This window comes from Argiope bruennichi, chromosome 3 (genome assembly GCF_947563725.1).
Source record: "Argiope bruennichi chromosome 3, qqArgBrue1.1, whole genome shotgun sequence".
Taxonomy (NCBI): domain Eukaryota; kingdom Metazoa; phylum Arthropoda; class Arachnida; order Araneae; family Araneidae; genus Argiope; species Argiope bruennichi.
The window spans coordinates 139153548-139171041 of NC_079153.1; the positions used below are offsets into that span (position 1 = coordinate 139153548).

General features: G+C 33.1%; 1 protein-coding gene across 1 annotated transcript in view; it reads right to left on the bottom strand.

The window, feature by feature from the left end:
* Positions 1–17494, bottom strand: part of LOC129962673 (cyclic nucleotide-gated cation channel alpha-3-like) — a 98844-nt gene that overhangs the window by 23494 nt on the left and 57856 nt on the right. The window contains exon 4 of the mRNA XM_056076577.1: positions 1652–1863. Coding sequence (XP_055932552.1) covers positions 1652–1863 — 212 coding nt within the window. The remainder of the gene's footprint in view (positions 1–1651; positions 1864–17494) is intronic.

The following is a 17494-nucleotide window of genomic DNA, read 5'->3' on the forward strand; positions in this document are numbered from 1 at the left end:
GTTACTTTACATATTGTTTCTAAAGAAGTCACTCTACAGATTTTATTTTATACGCAGGGATGTCCTAAGTCAGAATATTTTTTTTCTTCTGTGCTTGTCGATAAGTAGTGACCCATTTTCTTTGAATGAACATCCTGGAATTCGTTTCGGTATGAAGAAATTTTAATGACGGGTAGAACTACGTAAAACGCCAGATACTTTTTTTACTTCAGATACTTTTTTTTGTAATTTAGTTGCATGTATTCTGCACTGATTTCTCTTTAATAAAAGATATTTAAAAGAAATTGATTTGAAGCAATTTAATAAATAAAATTTCTTTTCGCATTTTTCGCTTAAAATATTATTTTAAGCTGACTCGCATTTTTATAGCAATAATGCATATAAAGACATGCTTCAATTTGTATTAGTGTGTTCAATATGTATATAGTGTATGAGGCATTCTTTTAAAATGTCGAACCTAAAATAATTTACGCTTTGAAAGGTATTCCACTATATGTATTAAAACCATCAAAATATTTTGAAAAGGAAAAAATCAGACACTTGTAAATATTTTCTTAATAAAAGAGGTTAATGCGCTTTTAAAATAGCAATAATTATCAGGCAATGTTGTGCATGTAGAAAAATAATTTGCTTTGAGAACAAGTGACAGGAGATGCATATTTGATTAAGAAAATAGAGTGTTTTGTAAAAACATTTCTCCTTGAAAGAATAATCTGTATATCAGACTTTCCAAGCCGAATAGTTCGTTTTATATTTAAGGTGTATTTATCTTACTAGGTTTATTCAGAAAAGGGAAGTTAAAACTATAGAACGCAACAGACAAAAACATCATACCTCAAGCCTTCCTAACCAACTCATTCCAATGTGAAAGCGAATATCTATATTTCACATTGCATCCAAATATTCCCCAAAAATTCATTCTGGATGGTGTTATCTGTCTATTAATTGCCTTGAAAATCATCCTAACAACGAAACTTTTTATTATTTTGAAATTTGCTTTACCTCATTTAAAGAATATAATATGTCTCCAATTATTTTAAATAATTCTAAATAGCTAAAGCTATTAATTTAGCGTTTCATTCATTTGATGGTGCTTCTTAGTCTCAACAGTGAGAACTTCCAATATGTTCTTGTGAATAGCAAATGCTATTTCTCTTTCTTGTTGTTGTTGATTTTAGTGGTTCAAAATTACTATATGATACCAATCCTTAGATAAACTTAAAAAAAAAAAATAGGCTTTTATTTATAGGCAATTATACCTTATTTAAGAAAACTTTTAAACATGAATAACAATGCAGGTTTTCTATAATAAGTCATATCACGGACTCTCCGACCCGCTCGAAGGCACACGGATAATAAAACCGGACCGTCGCTACAGGAACATTGGCGGGAACTGTGGCAGAGTCCTAAGGGCCATCACGGGCCATGGTACAACCCTTCCCTAAGGAAGTACTTCCCGTCATCGATGGGAGGAACCAGATCCTCACATTTTCGTGTACCCTCCAGGATGGTGAGAAGCATGCCGGAAGTTTCTTATAATCATTTCGAGGTGTCCTCCCATGGGGGGGGGACTATAACAAAACGGCTGACAGATTCTGAATTCATCTAGTTATTATATACACATTTATCTAAAATCCATAAATGTTTTCACCTGTTCTGCAATGCACGGCGATATCGACGATGTATATGATATCACAGAGGTAATCCATGAAATACCAGAGATTAGGGCAAAGGTTCTGCAGCTCCCAGAAGACACTGCGTCCGATGATGATGATGACATTGTAAAAGATGGCTAACGAGATGATTGCCAACCATCGGTAGTACAGATGGGCGGCGGGATCGAGGACCAGAGCCCGGAAAAACCTGCAGGCAGAAAAGGAGTTTTATTTGTCAAGGTGAAAGAAATAAATAAATTTAGATTTAAAACAGGTTAGAAATGCAGTTGTTACTCCAAAACAATTCAAAAATATCTGTACCGCACTCTAAAGCATGAATGTACAGATAGTTACTCTTCAGCGAGTCAATACTTTTGGATAGGATATGTTTGTACCAAGATGAATCGGAAAATGTTTTAGTTTAGTTTAGTTATAATAAAGTCCCGTTTTAAATCAACACTAGGGCTATTTTGAGAAGGACCTCGTCATTTTGAACCGCTGTCAGATGATGAGGACGCACCTGAGCTGTCACCCCCTCTCCAAGCATCCACAGCACACCAACAGGAGGACGTTTCGCCCCGACAGCTTTCGCGTGCACCGTAAATTTTTAAGAGTGGAGGACAATTTGCAAATCTTGAATTCATAGTTGTTTACCATATATTGTTTAGTAGTCGTAATAGTATTACCATATATAGTCTAGTAGAAGTTTTACAGATACTTTTCGAAGAATAATTGTTATTCTCTGCGGAATCTTCTAGCATGATACAGTCCCCACGTCTCTTACAATCCATGAAACTCAACAACACTTAAACGTGATATTCGGCTAATGGACGATCAGAATTTCACATTTCAACCATCTTGCCAAGTCAACCTTGCCTTGAACCTTCCAATCCTTCGGTGCTAAATTACTTGACTTGTCTTTGACCAAAGTATCCATTCCAACCACGTAACCATATCCATTCTATTGCAATTTTAACATATTGCATTGAAACATCCTGCTTAATGATTTCAAACTCACGAAGACACGTAAAAATTTACAAATGAATGACAGTTATTTCTTTATTTTGACAAAAAAAAAGTTTTTACAATCAAATCTAACATACTTTACTTTGAATACAAAAACAACAACATTTGGGTAAACTTCGCGTGAAGCGGACGTGCGTGCGGGCGAGTGTGCATTAACTTTTTTCATATTTTTTGGAATATAATACCCTAGATACAATGAAGTTTATGTTCTTAGTTATAAATTTCACTGCCAAGAGTTCTTTTTGATAATCTATAAAAAATTATCCAAGAAAACGTGATTTTTTTTGAAAATTAAGGCATTTTAAGGGACATGAAATTACCATCATTCAAAGATTTAATGTAATTTTGTATCTTTTCAGTTATCTATAAATTTTTGATTACGAAAAAAAAATTTAAAAGGCAGCACTTAACAGATGCATATTAATTAAATGATCTAGAAATAAAGTTCAGTTCACAGTTACTTTGAATGTTCGGTATCCATATGTGTTTGGATTTTACGATAGATTTACTAGAGTCTAGTATCAAATGCAAATGACTTGGCATTGATTATTTTTTATTCAAGTCTATTTAAATTTCTTTCTGTTAAAAATATCCTCTTATCTGAATTTTTTTCTTTACTTTAAAACGTGCCTTTTGTTAATCTCTCAGTAAATAGTTATCTTTAGAAAAGTTATATATTTTCTACATTATAGATAGAAGCAGTTTGACATTTCTAAGATAAAAAATGACGAAGATATATTTTCGAAGTATTTTTTGAAATGTTATAAATAATTCGAACATTTGCCAGCCCAAAGACGGCCAAATAGTCGAAATAGTTCAGACCTGACAGTGATAATTACAATAAATACTTGGTGAAAAATTTTGTTCTTTTGTTTGAAAAAAATTTCTGGAGTTAGTTTAGTTTAGTTCAGTTATATTACCTCTCGTTTTAAAGCAACACTAGGGCTATATTTTAGGACGGACCACGTAATTTTGAAACGAGATCAATGACGATAACGACACCTGAGCTGGCACCCTCCTCCAAACTTCCACACCACGCCAGCGAGAAAATGTTCCAGAAGTTTGAGTTAAATTAACATTCATAAATGGCCTAGTTTCTTTATGATTAGCTGTATTTGTTTTCATTTGAAGAAGGAAAAAAATGGGTTTCCTGCCAGAACAAAATAACTAAGAACAGGCGTTTTGAATCTACATCTTTGCTCTAATTTAAATTAAAAATTTTCTTTTCATCCAACCGTTCTTTATCTGAATGAGCATTCTGATGTGTTAAATAAACTGGACCATGTGCTAAAACAAAAAATAGAAAAGAAACATATCACATTTTCAAAGGCATGTCACTACTTTCGCATGTTTTTCACCCTTTGCCAAGTATAATAATCAATGATCCGTTCTTACCGCAGGAAGTGTTGTCCATTGTGCTTGGCTTGAAACACAATTAACGGCAATTCGCAACAAATTTGACAATGACACTTTCTTTGAAAATTCCCGAGGCCGACGAGCCCCGTCCGCGGTGGCTGCGTTCCAAGAGAAGGGAATTAGTTTCACCCCAGAATGTGTCGTTCATTTTTGTACAAGACAGGAAAAGTGGAAAACAAACTGAAATCTTTTTTTTTTTTTTGGAGGGGGGGGGGTGCATCCCAAATTGCTTTGTGATTAATGACGGATCACTTAACAAGAAATACTGGATACAGAATTTATTATTAAGAAAAAGTTTTGAAAAAAAATTGTATTTTAGGATTTTATTTAGCATTAATTGGCGAAAATTCGAGTTCGTTTTTTTAGCGGTCATAAGTTAAATTGCACTATACTGATTTAGACCTCAGCACGAATAGAATGTTTATCATATTATAGGAAAATACTGAATTGTTAAAAATACATTCTTAAATTGGATAGTTTGCCTTTTAATAATAGATATTACAAAGTTATATACGATATATATTACAATGTTAAGAGCACTATTTGTGTAAAACACCAAAAATTACATGAATGCCTAATATCAGCTATACGTATTTCAAAACATGTAACAAATGGTTAACAAAATTTAAGATAAAGGAGAAAAAACTGGCACAAAACAAAATTAAGTCATTTCTATACATTTGTTCAACCACCATAGCAGTGATGCATATCAACTACGAATTAAAAGTGTACTAAAAAATTAGCTACTATAAACACCGAAATACTGATTAAATAATGCATACGATGCAATTTTAAAAGCCCCAAGGCCAGAAAAAACTCTACAACTCTACTTGAAGTTTTTTTTTTTTTTTTTTTTTTGAATCAGTTCTTTAAATATTCTAACTATTTGAAGCAATCTGTTTCAGGAACATGCAAAATTTTGATTGAACTAAGAATTCGCAAAATGTGTAAGTATTTCACATAAGTTTTGCACCAAATTATAATATCTATGAATAATTCATTTTTCACGTATCCCACACTGAATAATCATTAACGAGTTATTCATTTTTTTTTTTCAATTTATCTATTTACTAGCCGCTTATAGTGACCAGCAGGTTCATCCAGATTAATGTTCACTAAGATTTTCAATTAAATATTTTATATAACTTTGTTTAATGACTTCTTCAGCAAAATATTTTAAGGTTTCAAATTTTCATAGTCATACAACTCGCTCTATTATACAAGCCTTTGTCCGTTCTGTTCACTGTACTATGCATTTCCTTAATTTTCTGTCATCTCCCCTATAATTAGAATTTAGATCTCAAACTTAAATAATTAAACTTTAATATTAAATCTTTTTATCATGTGAGAACATGATGTTGTTTTCGTTACGGGGTTTTGAATAATTGAAAGCAACGAATAATTGAAGCTCGAAATCGCGTAGGCAATGAATAAAGTATAAATGGCAATATTCATCTTTAACTGCTTCATCTGCTTTTACCAGTATTGCATTATTATTATTATGTATGCTTCTTTGAAAGCAGTTGCGTTTTTAAAAGGTTGACTTGCTGTTAGAGACATGGGGTTTTAACCATAGTAATCCTAAGGGGCTATAGAAGACCCCGCATTGATTCATCTACTGCGCATGCGCAGATGGTTTTCGTTATATTTCGTAAACTATATATGTTAGTGACAATGGGTTTTCACCACAGTAATCCTACGGGGCTATAGCAGATCCCCCCCCCTGGAGTTCTCTACTGCGCATATGCAGATGGTTTCTATTATATCTCGTAAACTACAGACCCAATATCTCGCAAACTACATACCCCATGTTAGAGACATGGGGTTTTCACTTAGAAGTACCCCCGGGTGTCCTCTAAATTCCCCAAAATTTTGGATCCATTGCGTATGCGCAGTACGGATTTTGCTTAATATTGGTCAAATCAATATCGGATCGATACTATAGAGTTCTTATGGGTCTCGGGATGCCGATGACGTCAACTTCCGGCCAGACTGGAAGTTGATATGTATCTCGGCTTCTATACAACGTAGAGACGAGTGCGACCTGTCTAAATACTCGTCCCGATGAATAGAGTGGAATAACATTTTTACCGAAACTCTGGTCTTGATAGGGTCCGAGATCGGTCCTCAAAATTTATAAATTCGAGTTACGTTGCATTTGCTCGTACCGTTGGATACTACTCGCCAACATGCACGTAACGATACGAGTTTCACGTTGCTACTCCGGGTGATTCGCGAGTTACGGGCTCTCAAAGTTGTAAAAAATTTGAATTTTCGAGCGAGGTTTTGCAAAAACTCTCTTTACGACTGACATCTATACACTCGATTCAATATCCTCCATTGAACGATACCACGTTTACGTCGCTTACCTTATTAGGAGCCGAGAACGGAAACAGAACAGCATTTTGTTTTGGTTGGGGGGGGGGGGGGTTTGAAGCTCGAAATCGCGTAGGCAATGAATAAATCATAAATGGGGCGTCCTAACTTTTCTCCAGATGAAGACTTGCAAAGAAAAAAAAAGAAAGGGAACGAAGAGCAAACAGAGGCCGGAACAAAACCTTCAATCAATAAAAAACGAATGATGAAAATTTTAAAATTAGAAGCTGATCGAATTAAACATGAACGTAAAATAGCTTTACAACTGGAACGAAGAAAGCGTAAAAGTATGCAGTGTGTTGCAGATTCTCAATCGCAACACTCAACTTTAAACACAGAACGTGTTCATTTGGATTCTGAATCACAACCGTCAACGTTCAACACAAAATATCTCCGTTTCGATTCTGAGTTTCAATTATCGCTTTCTAACTCTAAGCAATTCATCGAAAAAAATGTTATCACACGATAACTTGAAATTTGCAATATCAGATTTTAATTTTTTTAATTAATATCTTTTGCAGAAATTAAATTTTTTTTTTTAAATATGAGTACAGAAAAGAGAATCGCTCAGTATTGTACGTATTACAGAATATCTTATTTTTATAATTTATGCAATAGCTAGATGGATTATTCAATAAAAAATTTCTCTAAATTATCATAAAATTCAGATTTAATTTCAAAAGTATTAAATGATAGAAATAAAAATATTTTATTTTGTTTCAGTCAATATATGTACTTCTAAAAGCCTGAAATCTAAATTTTATGAAGTATGTATGTATAAATTATATACAATAAAGTATTCTTGACATTCCAACTTTTAAATAAAAAATATCTTCTTTCACTCATCTGCGAACAAATCTGATCAAATCATGAAGCTTTGAATATCATTATTTTAGGACAGTCAACAATTTCATTATTTAGACCAATGAACCGTAGAAAAACTCTGGGTGCAGATTGATGCGTTTTCTTCCAAATGATCAATAAAATAGACGAAAATCTTTTTTTTTTTTTTGTATAAAAGAGATAAAGACATTTATTTTATTCTCAAAGCATTTTTTGATGGATAAAAGAACTTTCTGACTAGGGTTTGAAGAATATTTTATTAAATATGACTCATGTAAAGAAAAATAAACCGAGGGTTTGCATAAAAATTTAAAATTCTCTAATTCATCAGGCTATTTATTGGCTTAAATTATTTACTTCCTTCAAATCATTTTTCTTATTAGAAGTATATATTTATTACTGAATGTTTAAAAGTAAGCCGTTGGGTCCCGATTAGAGTGCATATCATGTATCTACTAAATAATATTTGCCTTATATAAAACAGAATTATTGAATCAATAATACAGATATTGTAAAAAAAAAAAAAAAAAACACTGATTCAGTTCGGAAAATCCTCATTTCGGATACATTCATTTTTCGAGAAATTATCATGTTTCAATTTTTATTTCATGCAGACACATGCTAAAAAGGACACTTTTTCAGACTAAATTTGTAGTGAATGTTAAATTAATTTTTTAATTTCAGATTTTGCCACCGTAATCGCAATACTTTGATAAGGGCTCATTTTTTTATATTAAGCAGGACTGATATGCTCTGCAGCCTGAGTTTCTTTTTTTTTGCCTGAAAATGTGTTGAAAAATATGCTTAAAATATTCTTTGAATTGAAAATTTTTCCTATGGTAAAGTAATAGATATCATTAAATGAATCATTTTTGGAATATGATTTAAAAATTAAATTGTAATATTTTAAAAAGTTATCGCAAACTTTCAAGCGAACATAAAAATGCGAATATTTCACTAAATTTTTTAATATTTTACATTTTTTTTAAATGCACCTCTCTACCTTCTAAAGTATATATGTTCAAAGTTTGGCAGATCTAAATCAAATGGTCAAGCTTCTAGAGGAAAGACACACACACATTTGTATTAAATATATGCGCTTTCCATTATTTTGAAATGCACACTATTTGTCGCGTTGATTCTCTATATCTATTAATATTGTCTATGTTTCAGCTTTTGTTTTGTTCCGAATGGCAACGGTGTTAAAAAAGATGTATATGTAGTTTGGAATTCATTAAAAAAGGTTGTGTTTTACTTTTGAGAATGGCTTTGAGTTTTATATTTACGCCATAAACAAATGCCCTTTCATCCAAGAAATCCAAAGCAGTCTTTAATGAAAGTATCTGAATAAGAATATTATCTGATTCGATGTCAAACCGTGACATCTGGCGTCCGCGACAGGACTCGGTTGCTTTTTAAGAGTAAGTACGAAACATTTCAGCATTTATTTCATTATGGAAACTGTTTTGAAAGATAGGAAGCAACTGAGAAGACTGTTTACTATAGCATGCAATTCCTTTGACAAGGCAGAAAATCAACTGAGTTGTGCCGATAAAATCAATAAATTAAAGCTAATTGAGGAGAAAGCTTTATTAATGATGGCATGTGAAGAAAAATTTAAACAGTTGTTGTATTCCGAGGAGACTTCCGATACTGAAATCGAGAGAGAAGTAGATGAGTCGGAAACTTACATTGATCGCTGGAGATCTTTAAAACAAAAGTTAGAATCATTTGTGATTGAACAGTTATCCTCTAAAAATGAAAGTTTTAATATTGGTATGAATACCTTATTAAATTATCCAAAAATAAAATTACATACTTTTGACGGTAATGTACGCAATTGGTTATATTTTTGGGGACAGTTTAAAAAAATTGATGTGGACATTAATATCGATTCTCACGATAAATTTTCATATCTATCTCAAGCAATGGAACGAGGTAGTCCTGCCGAAGAATTAAGAGTTTTCCTCCAGGTGGTAATAGCTATGAAAAAGCTTTAAAACAATTAAAATTGCGTTTTGGCAGAGAAGAATTATTAATTCAAGTATACGTTACAGATTTACTAGCATTAGTTCTTCAAAAACAGAACTGTTCAAAAAATTCAATAAGAAAGTTGTTTGATCAACTCGAGAGTAAACTACGTTCACTTGAACTATTAGGAGTTACTAGGGAGAAATATGCTGCTATGTTATTTCCTCTAGTTGAGTCATCGCTACCCGAAGAAACTCTGATTGCTTGGGAACGTTATAGATCGGCTCATCGTAGAGTTCGTGAAACGAACACGAATGATTCCGATCAAAATTCAACTAAAATAGAAAAAAGTGATTTAGAATTTATTTTAGAATTTTTACAAGATGAGATTGAATCAGAAGAACGCATTCTTCTTGCTTCTAGAAGTTTCAACGCTTCTAAACCGAAAGCGGAAGTGAAATATAGTAAATTTTCTGGTGATAAAAAAATGAGTGAAAATAAAACTAGGAATGTAAAGTTTTATGAGGCACCTAGTGCAACTGATCTTTGACTTCGTCGCAAGTGTCAAAACAGTGTATATTTTGTTCTAATGCACACTATTCTGGAGATTGTTTTAAAGTAAGAAAAATGCCCTTGAAGCAAAGAGAGGCAATTGTTCAACAATCTCATAATTGTTTTTTATGCTTAAAAACTGGACATTCTGTCAGAGATTGTAATGTCAGGGCTAGTTGTTTGTGTTGTGGCAAAAAACACCACATTCTTCTGTGTAGAAAAATGAATCCGATATCTGAGTCTAAAGACAATGAATCGCTTGAAGTTGATAAGAGAACTGATAGTAGTTCTGAAATGGATCAAGCTCTTTCCAACTTGTCTACCAATCCAAACGTAGTCCTGCTGACATTCAAAGTTGTAATTAGAGGCAACGGCAAAAAACGTGCAGCAAGAGCTATTATCGATACTGGTTCACAGCGGTCATATTTACTACGAGCTACAGCTGAAGAAATGAGCTATGAGCCTACCAGCTGTGAATATTTGCAGCACTCCCTATTTGGTGGCAAGCATACTGGGGTATGTAAACATGATGTATATACTTTGTATTTATCGAGTGTACATGAGAATTATAATTGTAATTTTAAAGTTCTTAGTCAACAAATTATTTGTAAAACTGTGCCACCTACTGTGAATGAGTTTTGCGTGAAGGAGTTAGCTGATTATAATGTAAATATTGTGGATAATTGCGAAGATCCTATTGAAATCCTTATCGGAGCTGATGTAGCTGGGAAGCTCATGACAGGAGGTTATCGTGTAATGTCTTGTGGACTCGTAGCGATTCAAACAAAACTTGGGTGGTCTGTAATGGGACGAATAACTGATACTGCGTGAAGTGAATGTTCATCTTTATTAGTTAAGTCCATGTTATCTACAGCAGAGACAATAACAGACTTATGGTCCTTGGATACTCTTGGCATAACTGACCCATCTGTGAAGAAAAGACAGATCGAGTTACAAGAAGCTGCTCGAGTGCATTTTCTAAATACAGTTCATTTGGTAGATGATCGTTTTGAAGTAGATTTGCCCTGGTTGGAAGATCATCCACCACTCCCAGATTATTTTGATTTAGCAAACGGAAGACTGAACAAGACTGTTAAACGTCTTAAAACCGAGTCTAATTATGAAGCTTATGAGAACGTTTTTAGGGAATGGCTTGAGGAGGGAGTAATTGAGGAAGTTGCCAAAAATGATCAGGCTTCAGTACATTATCTGCCTCATCGAGAAGTTATCAAGGAGAATAGCACTACAAAAATCCGGCCTGTCTTTGACGCTTCGGGCAAGGCAAAGAGATTTCCTAGTCTTAATGATTGTCTTGAGAAGGGGCCGAATCTAATAGAGCAGATTCCGAGTATTTTAACTCGATTTCGAAAAGAGAAGATCGGTGTTATTGCTGACATCCGAAAAGCCTTTCTAAAAATAGGTGTTTCACCCACGGATAGAGATTACTTGAGGTTTTTGTGGATTGGTAATGATGGTCAGCTGAAAGAGTACACACATTGCCGTGTAGTTTTTGGTGTATCGAGTAGCCCTTTTCTTCTAAATTCTACTATTCAGCTTCATTTACAAACTGTTTTGGAAAAAATAGGATCTGGAGAATCTTCGTATCAAAAGATGGCATTCAAAAACTTGCGCATAGTTTTTATGTCGACAATTGTGTTAGTTGCGTTAAAAATGAAAAAGAACTACATCGTTTTAATAACGTTTCGACTGAGGTAATGGCCGAGAAAAAATTCGAGCTTAGAGGGTGGGATTTCAGTGATGTCAATGCTGATACTTCTGCCGATACAAATGTGCTCGGCCTGGTATGGAATAAAAAATCTGACACTCTACGAATTAATGCTGCAAGTGTAAAAGAATTATGCTTTGAAAAGGTAACTAAGCGATCAATCTTATCTACAGCTCATATATTGTTCGATCCTCTTGGTATATGTTGTCCGGTCATCCTAATTCCTAAATTATTGCTTCAAGAAACGTGGAAGCAGAAAATAACATGGGATGAAGAAGTTGATATAATTACAAAAAATACATTTTTAAAATGGCTAAAAGATATTGACTGTTTAGAGAAAATCCGTTTTCCAAGATATTTTGGTTCAGAGATTGCAAATGGAGATATTTCAGTACATATTTTCTGTGATGCTAGTAAGCATGCTTATGCTGTCGCTGCTTTCATCCGAATACAGACTTGTGATTCAGTTAAAGTACAACTTATACAAGCCAGGAGTAGAGTTTCACCAACAGGAAAGGAAGGGATTACTATCTCTAGACTTGAGTTACTTGCAGCTACTGTCTCAGCAAGACTTTCAACTTCTATTTTCTCAGAGATACAGAGTGAAGAAGTTTACTTCTGGACTGATTCTTCGACTGTCTTGACATGGATTATGAGAGAAGAAGCCTGGAATGTCTTTGTCCAGAATAGAGTGAAGGAAATTAGAGCGTTAACAAATAAATGTTCTTGGAGACATATCCCTGGTTCCATGAATCCTGCTGATTTCCCGAGTAGAGGTTGTTCAGCTCAAACTTTATTGAAATCTAACTGGTGGTTAGGACCAAGTTGGCTTTACTTGCCTAAAGAGGATTGGCCAAAAGGAAATCTAAGCTTAAATGAAAACGAGATTGTTCGGGAAAAGAAAAAGACCATAGTTTCATCTGTGACAAGAAGTTTGATTTCTACAAGTTTTGTTCCTAAGGAAGACTGGTATTACAAATAGTTTTCGAAATACCAGAAAATAGTTCATCTAATTGCCTGGATTCTACGGTTTACCTTTAATTGTCGAGCTGAAAAAATTAAGAAAAGACATGGAGACCTTGATTTTGATGAAATTTTTGAAGCCGAGAAATTATTAATCAAAATGTTTCAAGAGGATTGCTTTGTAGACGAGAGAGATAATAAATTAAAAACTTTAGGAGTATTTAAGGATCAGAGTGGAATCCTCAGACTGAAAACGAAACTTACCTTTCGACAAGATTCAGAAGAGTTTAAAACTCCAGCTATTCTTCCGTCCGATCATGAGATGGTCAAGAGATTAATACGATATTATCACGAGAAAAATGCACATTCTGGTACCCAAATTTTAATAAATATTCTTCGAGAGAGATTTTGGCTTCTTAATGCTCGAAAAACGGTGAGATCTCTGATTAATAAGTGCACCGTATGTAGAAGATTTTCTGCAAAAAGCGTGCAAGTTTGCACAGCAACCCCTCCAAACGACAGACTCCGAGAAGCGGCTGTGTTTGAAATTTGTGGCATTGATTTTGCTGGTCCAGTGATCTTAAAAGGTAACACCAAATCCTGGATTGCTTATTCACCTGCGCCGTATACAGGGCAGTGCATCTAGAATTGGTTGAGTCCATGTCTACTGAGAGTTTTTTACTAGCCCTTAGAAGATTTATATCCCGCAGAGGAAGAAGTAAAATAATTTACTATGACAACGGAACTAACTTTGTAGGAGCTTCAAATGCGCTACGAGATCCAAACTGGAAGCAGATTATTGATGATACATCTATATCACCAATTCAATGGAAGTTTAATCCACCAACTGCCTCATGGTGGGGAGGTTGGTGGGAGAGATTAATAGGTATTCTCAAGAGTTTACTGAGGCGAGTACTAGGAAGAGCTTCTTTAACTTCCGAAGAAATGATCACCATTCTCTGCGACTGTGAAGCAGTGATCAATTCCCGTCCATTGACCTATGTTACTGAAAATGATGTTACTTTGATGCCTTTAAGTTCATCTCTATTTCTTCAAGACATTCAAACAAGTGGTGTTCCTGATCTTGATGATATTGGACACAGAAGTCTGAATAAACGAGTCAAACACAGAGAAAACTTACAAAAGGATCTGCGAAAAAGATTTAGATCAGAATATCTAGGAGCACTTATTCAAAAATCGGATAAGACAAGATCAGTGAAAGTGAATATCGGTGATGTTGTATTGATAGGAAGTGACAACACCAAGCGACTGAATTGGCCACTGGGAAAAATAATAGAGATTATTCCAGGTCAAGATGGAGTAACAAGACTTGTGAGACTTAAAACGGCAAATGGAGAATTACTAAGACCAACTCAGAGACTGTATCCACTAGAAGTCTCTAATGATGATCTTATTGTTGGGAACTTTTCAACTAAGAAGTTGGAAACTTGTAAAGAGTCTGGCTCTAACGATGTGTGTGATGTAAGCTTTGAGCCACAGTTTCAAAAGACTAGAACAGGTCGTACGGTCAAAATATACCTAAAAGACTGGACTTGTGAACAATTTTAATTTTGTTAATTTTATATATCTTTCTTGCAACTATGTGTAAGTTAAAGTTTTAATGTAAAATGTTAACTTAGGTGGGAGGATGTCGCGTTGATTCTCTATATCTATTAATATTGTCTATGTTTCAGCTTTTGTTTTGTTCCGAATGGCAACGGTGTTAAAAAAGATGTATATGTAGTTTGGAATTCATTAAAAAAGGTTGTGTTTTACTTTTGAGAATGGCTTTGAGTTTTATATTTACGCCATAAACAAATGCCCTTTCATCCAAGAAATCCAAAGCAGAGTCTTTAATGAAAGTATCTGAATAAAAATATTATCTGATTCGATGTCAAACCGTGACACTATTGATATTTGGTGATCTTAAAATTATTGTCCTCCCCACAGGAATTTGAGTGGTGCCTTGCAAATCGGAGCTTAAAAATGAATTCTTTTATGTAAGAAAAATTATTAGTAATAAAATTTTAAACAACTTTGCTGACCTTTGGATTATAAATGTAAACAATCTATTATTTAATTATAGAAATATGCTATAATAGATTATCTTATGAAGAGCAAGAAGTTTAGAGGATCATAAATTCATGAAATATTTTCTGAACAGAGTTTCATTCTAAAATAAGTTTTCACGTCTTTTTATTCCTTATTTTTATAAGTTTTCACTTCTTTGCAGTCAGAGCCAGCTGCTTCAGAAAATGAATATTAATAATCGAAAATCTCCAACTGCAGAAGATAGAATCATATATAATTCAGAGGACCTAAGTGAAATATCTTTGAAATTTATAAATTTAAAATAAGTGGTAAGCTTGTATCATTATTTATGCAAATACATTATAAAACTGAAGTAACACTATTTCAAATATGCTTTGCAAATAACTTGTACGATTATTAATAGAAGGAGGTTTTAGTAATCTTCTTGAAAAGCTAACAGTCTTATTGTTTGAGATAAATAGCAATTAAAAAGATTTGACCTTGTTCTTTCGTTGAAGCTGATTCTTTGAGCCCCATTCCCGTTGGTGCTCGTATTTGAAATGTAACTGCAGTAACTCCCATTTATTTAAACCCTTATTAATAACAGCCTGTTTCAAAAGTGTGAAAATTTTCTTGAATACTTTCTCGGCCATTTTTTATACGATTCTTAATTATTCCTTTTCCAATTATTTTTATAAGATCGAATTAATCTGGCGACAAGCAAATTTTCCCTCTTACAGTGGAAATAAAATATCTATTTTACAATATAAGTCTAGCAGTTAGTATTTTTTAAACGACATTCATATACACCTTTTAAAGAAATTATACTTCTTTTGCATGATAGTAATTAATGTGGAACTAATATTTAAGTTAAGGGAAAATTTATAGATCTTTCTTTACGAGATATCTTCATCATTAACATCTGTGCATTCTTTTCTTTTATTCACCATTCTCTATCTCTACTCATAATAAATGAGAAAGTGTGTGTGTGTGTGTGTGTGTGTGTGTGTGTGTGTGTGTGTGTGTGTGTGTGTGTGTGTGTGTGTGTGTGTGTGTGTGTGTGAGTGTGTGTGTGTGTGTGTGTTACTTCTGTCCTCATTCATGATAAATATTTGTGCTATCCGAAACAATTTTTTTTTTTTTTTTTTTTTTTTTTTGCAAAAGAACCTATTTTTCCTGCATATATAATCTCCTGGACTGAACACTTGAAGCCGCAGCCTCAACACTAATTGTACCAATAATCCTGGTTCACAGTCTTGGAATATTCGCACTTGCTTCAAAGTATCTAAATGAATGTGGATTGCTATTTCCGCCTTTAATTTATCCGGCAGAGTGGACGTTACAGCATTTTCGTCAAGTGACTGTTTGTTTGTCCAGAGGTAGTCGAACGACTTAATAACACGATTTTCTATTTCCAGAGGCTGAAAATGTGCATTTATTAACTTATTTTAAGGAAAATTTTAACAAAAGTTTTAATCAAAAATCAGGCGGAATTTGTTTTTTTTTTCCCTGGAATAATTTTTGAAAATTTTATAAAAATGATTTTTATAATGCTTTTAAAATTTGTGAAAAATAATTTTTGAACAGTACCAAATTGTCATAACAATTTTTTCTGAGTTTGATACTTAAAAAAGAAATTTTTGCGTAATTTTTGAAAAGACATTTTATTTTCGAAATGAAATTCGAATCTTTTCCATTGTTTCGTCGGATATTTGCTTGCGTCATTTTCTTCCAGTGTTGAAAACTCAACGATGATTCTATTTAATATATTTATGAGGAACGAGAAAATGAAGTTATTGTATCTACCATAAAATAATTTTCATAACACTGTGATATCATAGGACAACTACATTACAAGAATTCATTTGCACAATAAACAGAATAAATGCAACTATTAAATTATTGTAACTCTGCCTATCACAATTTGCTACTCAAAAATGCTCTTTTGAAAGAACCTGAATGAATAATATCGATTCAAATAACATAATTCTAAAATCTGTCCCAATTTGCTCAAAGATACCTTTTTTTTTAAAAAGAAATAATGAAAGTAAAAATAAAATATTAAAGATTTAATGGAAGTTAAAGATAACTTGTATTCTAGACCAACCAACTGACCGCTAAAAATGACCAGTACTTTGATATAATATTTCTGCAGTAACTTCCACTCCTATTTCTTCAAAAATCCCTTCTTTTGTAGGATTATTTATTATTTAATCCCTTTGCTAGACTAATAATGTGCGGTACTATTTCGCAAATTTAAAAATGCGCTTTTAACAATTTACTGTATTATGGTGAGAAAACTTTATATATAATAAATCACAATTTTTAATTTCATTTATTTCTTTTCCCAATAATGGACACCAAATTATGCATTTCTGATTGTCTTCCCTGCCTATTTTAATGTATTAATCCAAGAAGAGTCATTTTAAGAGCAGATTATCGTAGATTTCTTTTCTTCATAAAAACTGCCGAGAAAAGTTGAGAATATTAATGAAGCTTTACTATAAAAGAAAATTTTCCTTCTATGCCCAAGTGTAAAGCATATGGAAATCGTGTTAATCTTTTAGTTCACTACATAAACGCTTGGGAAAGATATTGATCTGTCCACTAACTTCCAATACTAGTTTTATACACAATAATATTTATCTGCGCAATACTAGCTTTTGTGTCATTGTTTCTTAAGGCGTTTTATAGTTTATATGAAAAATATGCAAAAAAGTACTAAAATGCAAAGATCAGAATTATAACGCTTCTGCTTTATAATTTTTAATCATTTTTCCAAACTTACCGTGACATTTCTGAAAAGACATTATGTTTTAAACATTACCAACCACATATTTGCAGAATAGAAAATTGCGAACGGGAAATAGATTTCTTTTTTTGTATATAAGTATTTATACTGAATAAAGAACAATAATTTCCTATTAAATTAGTC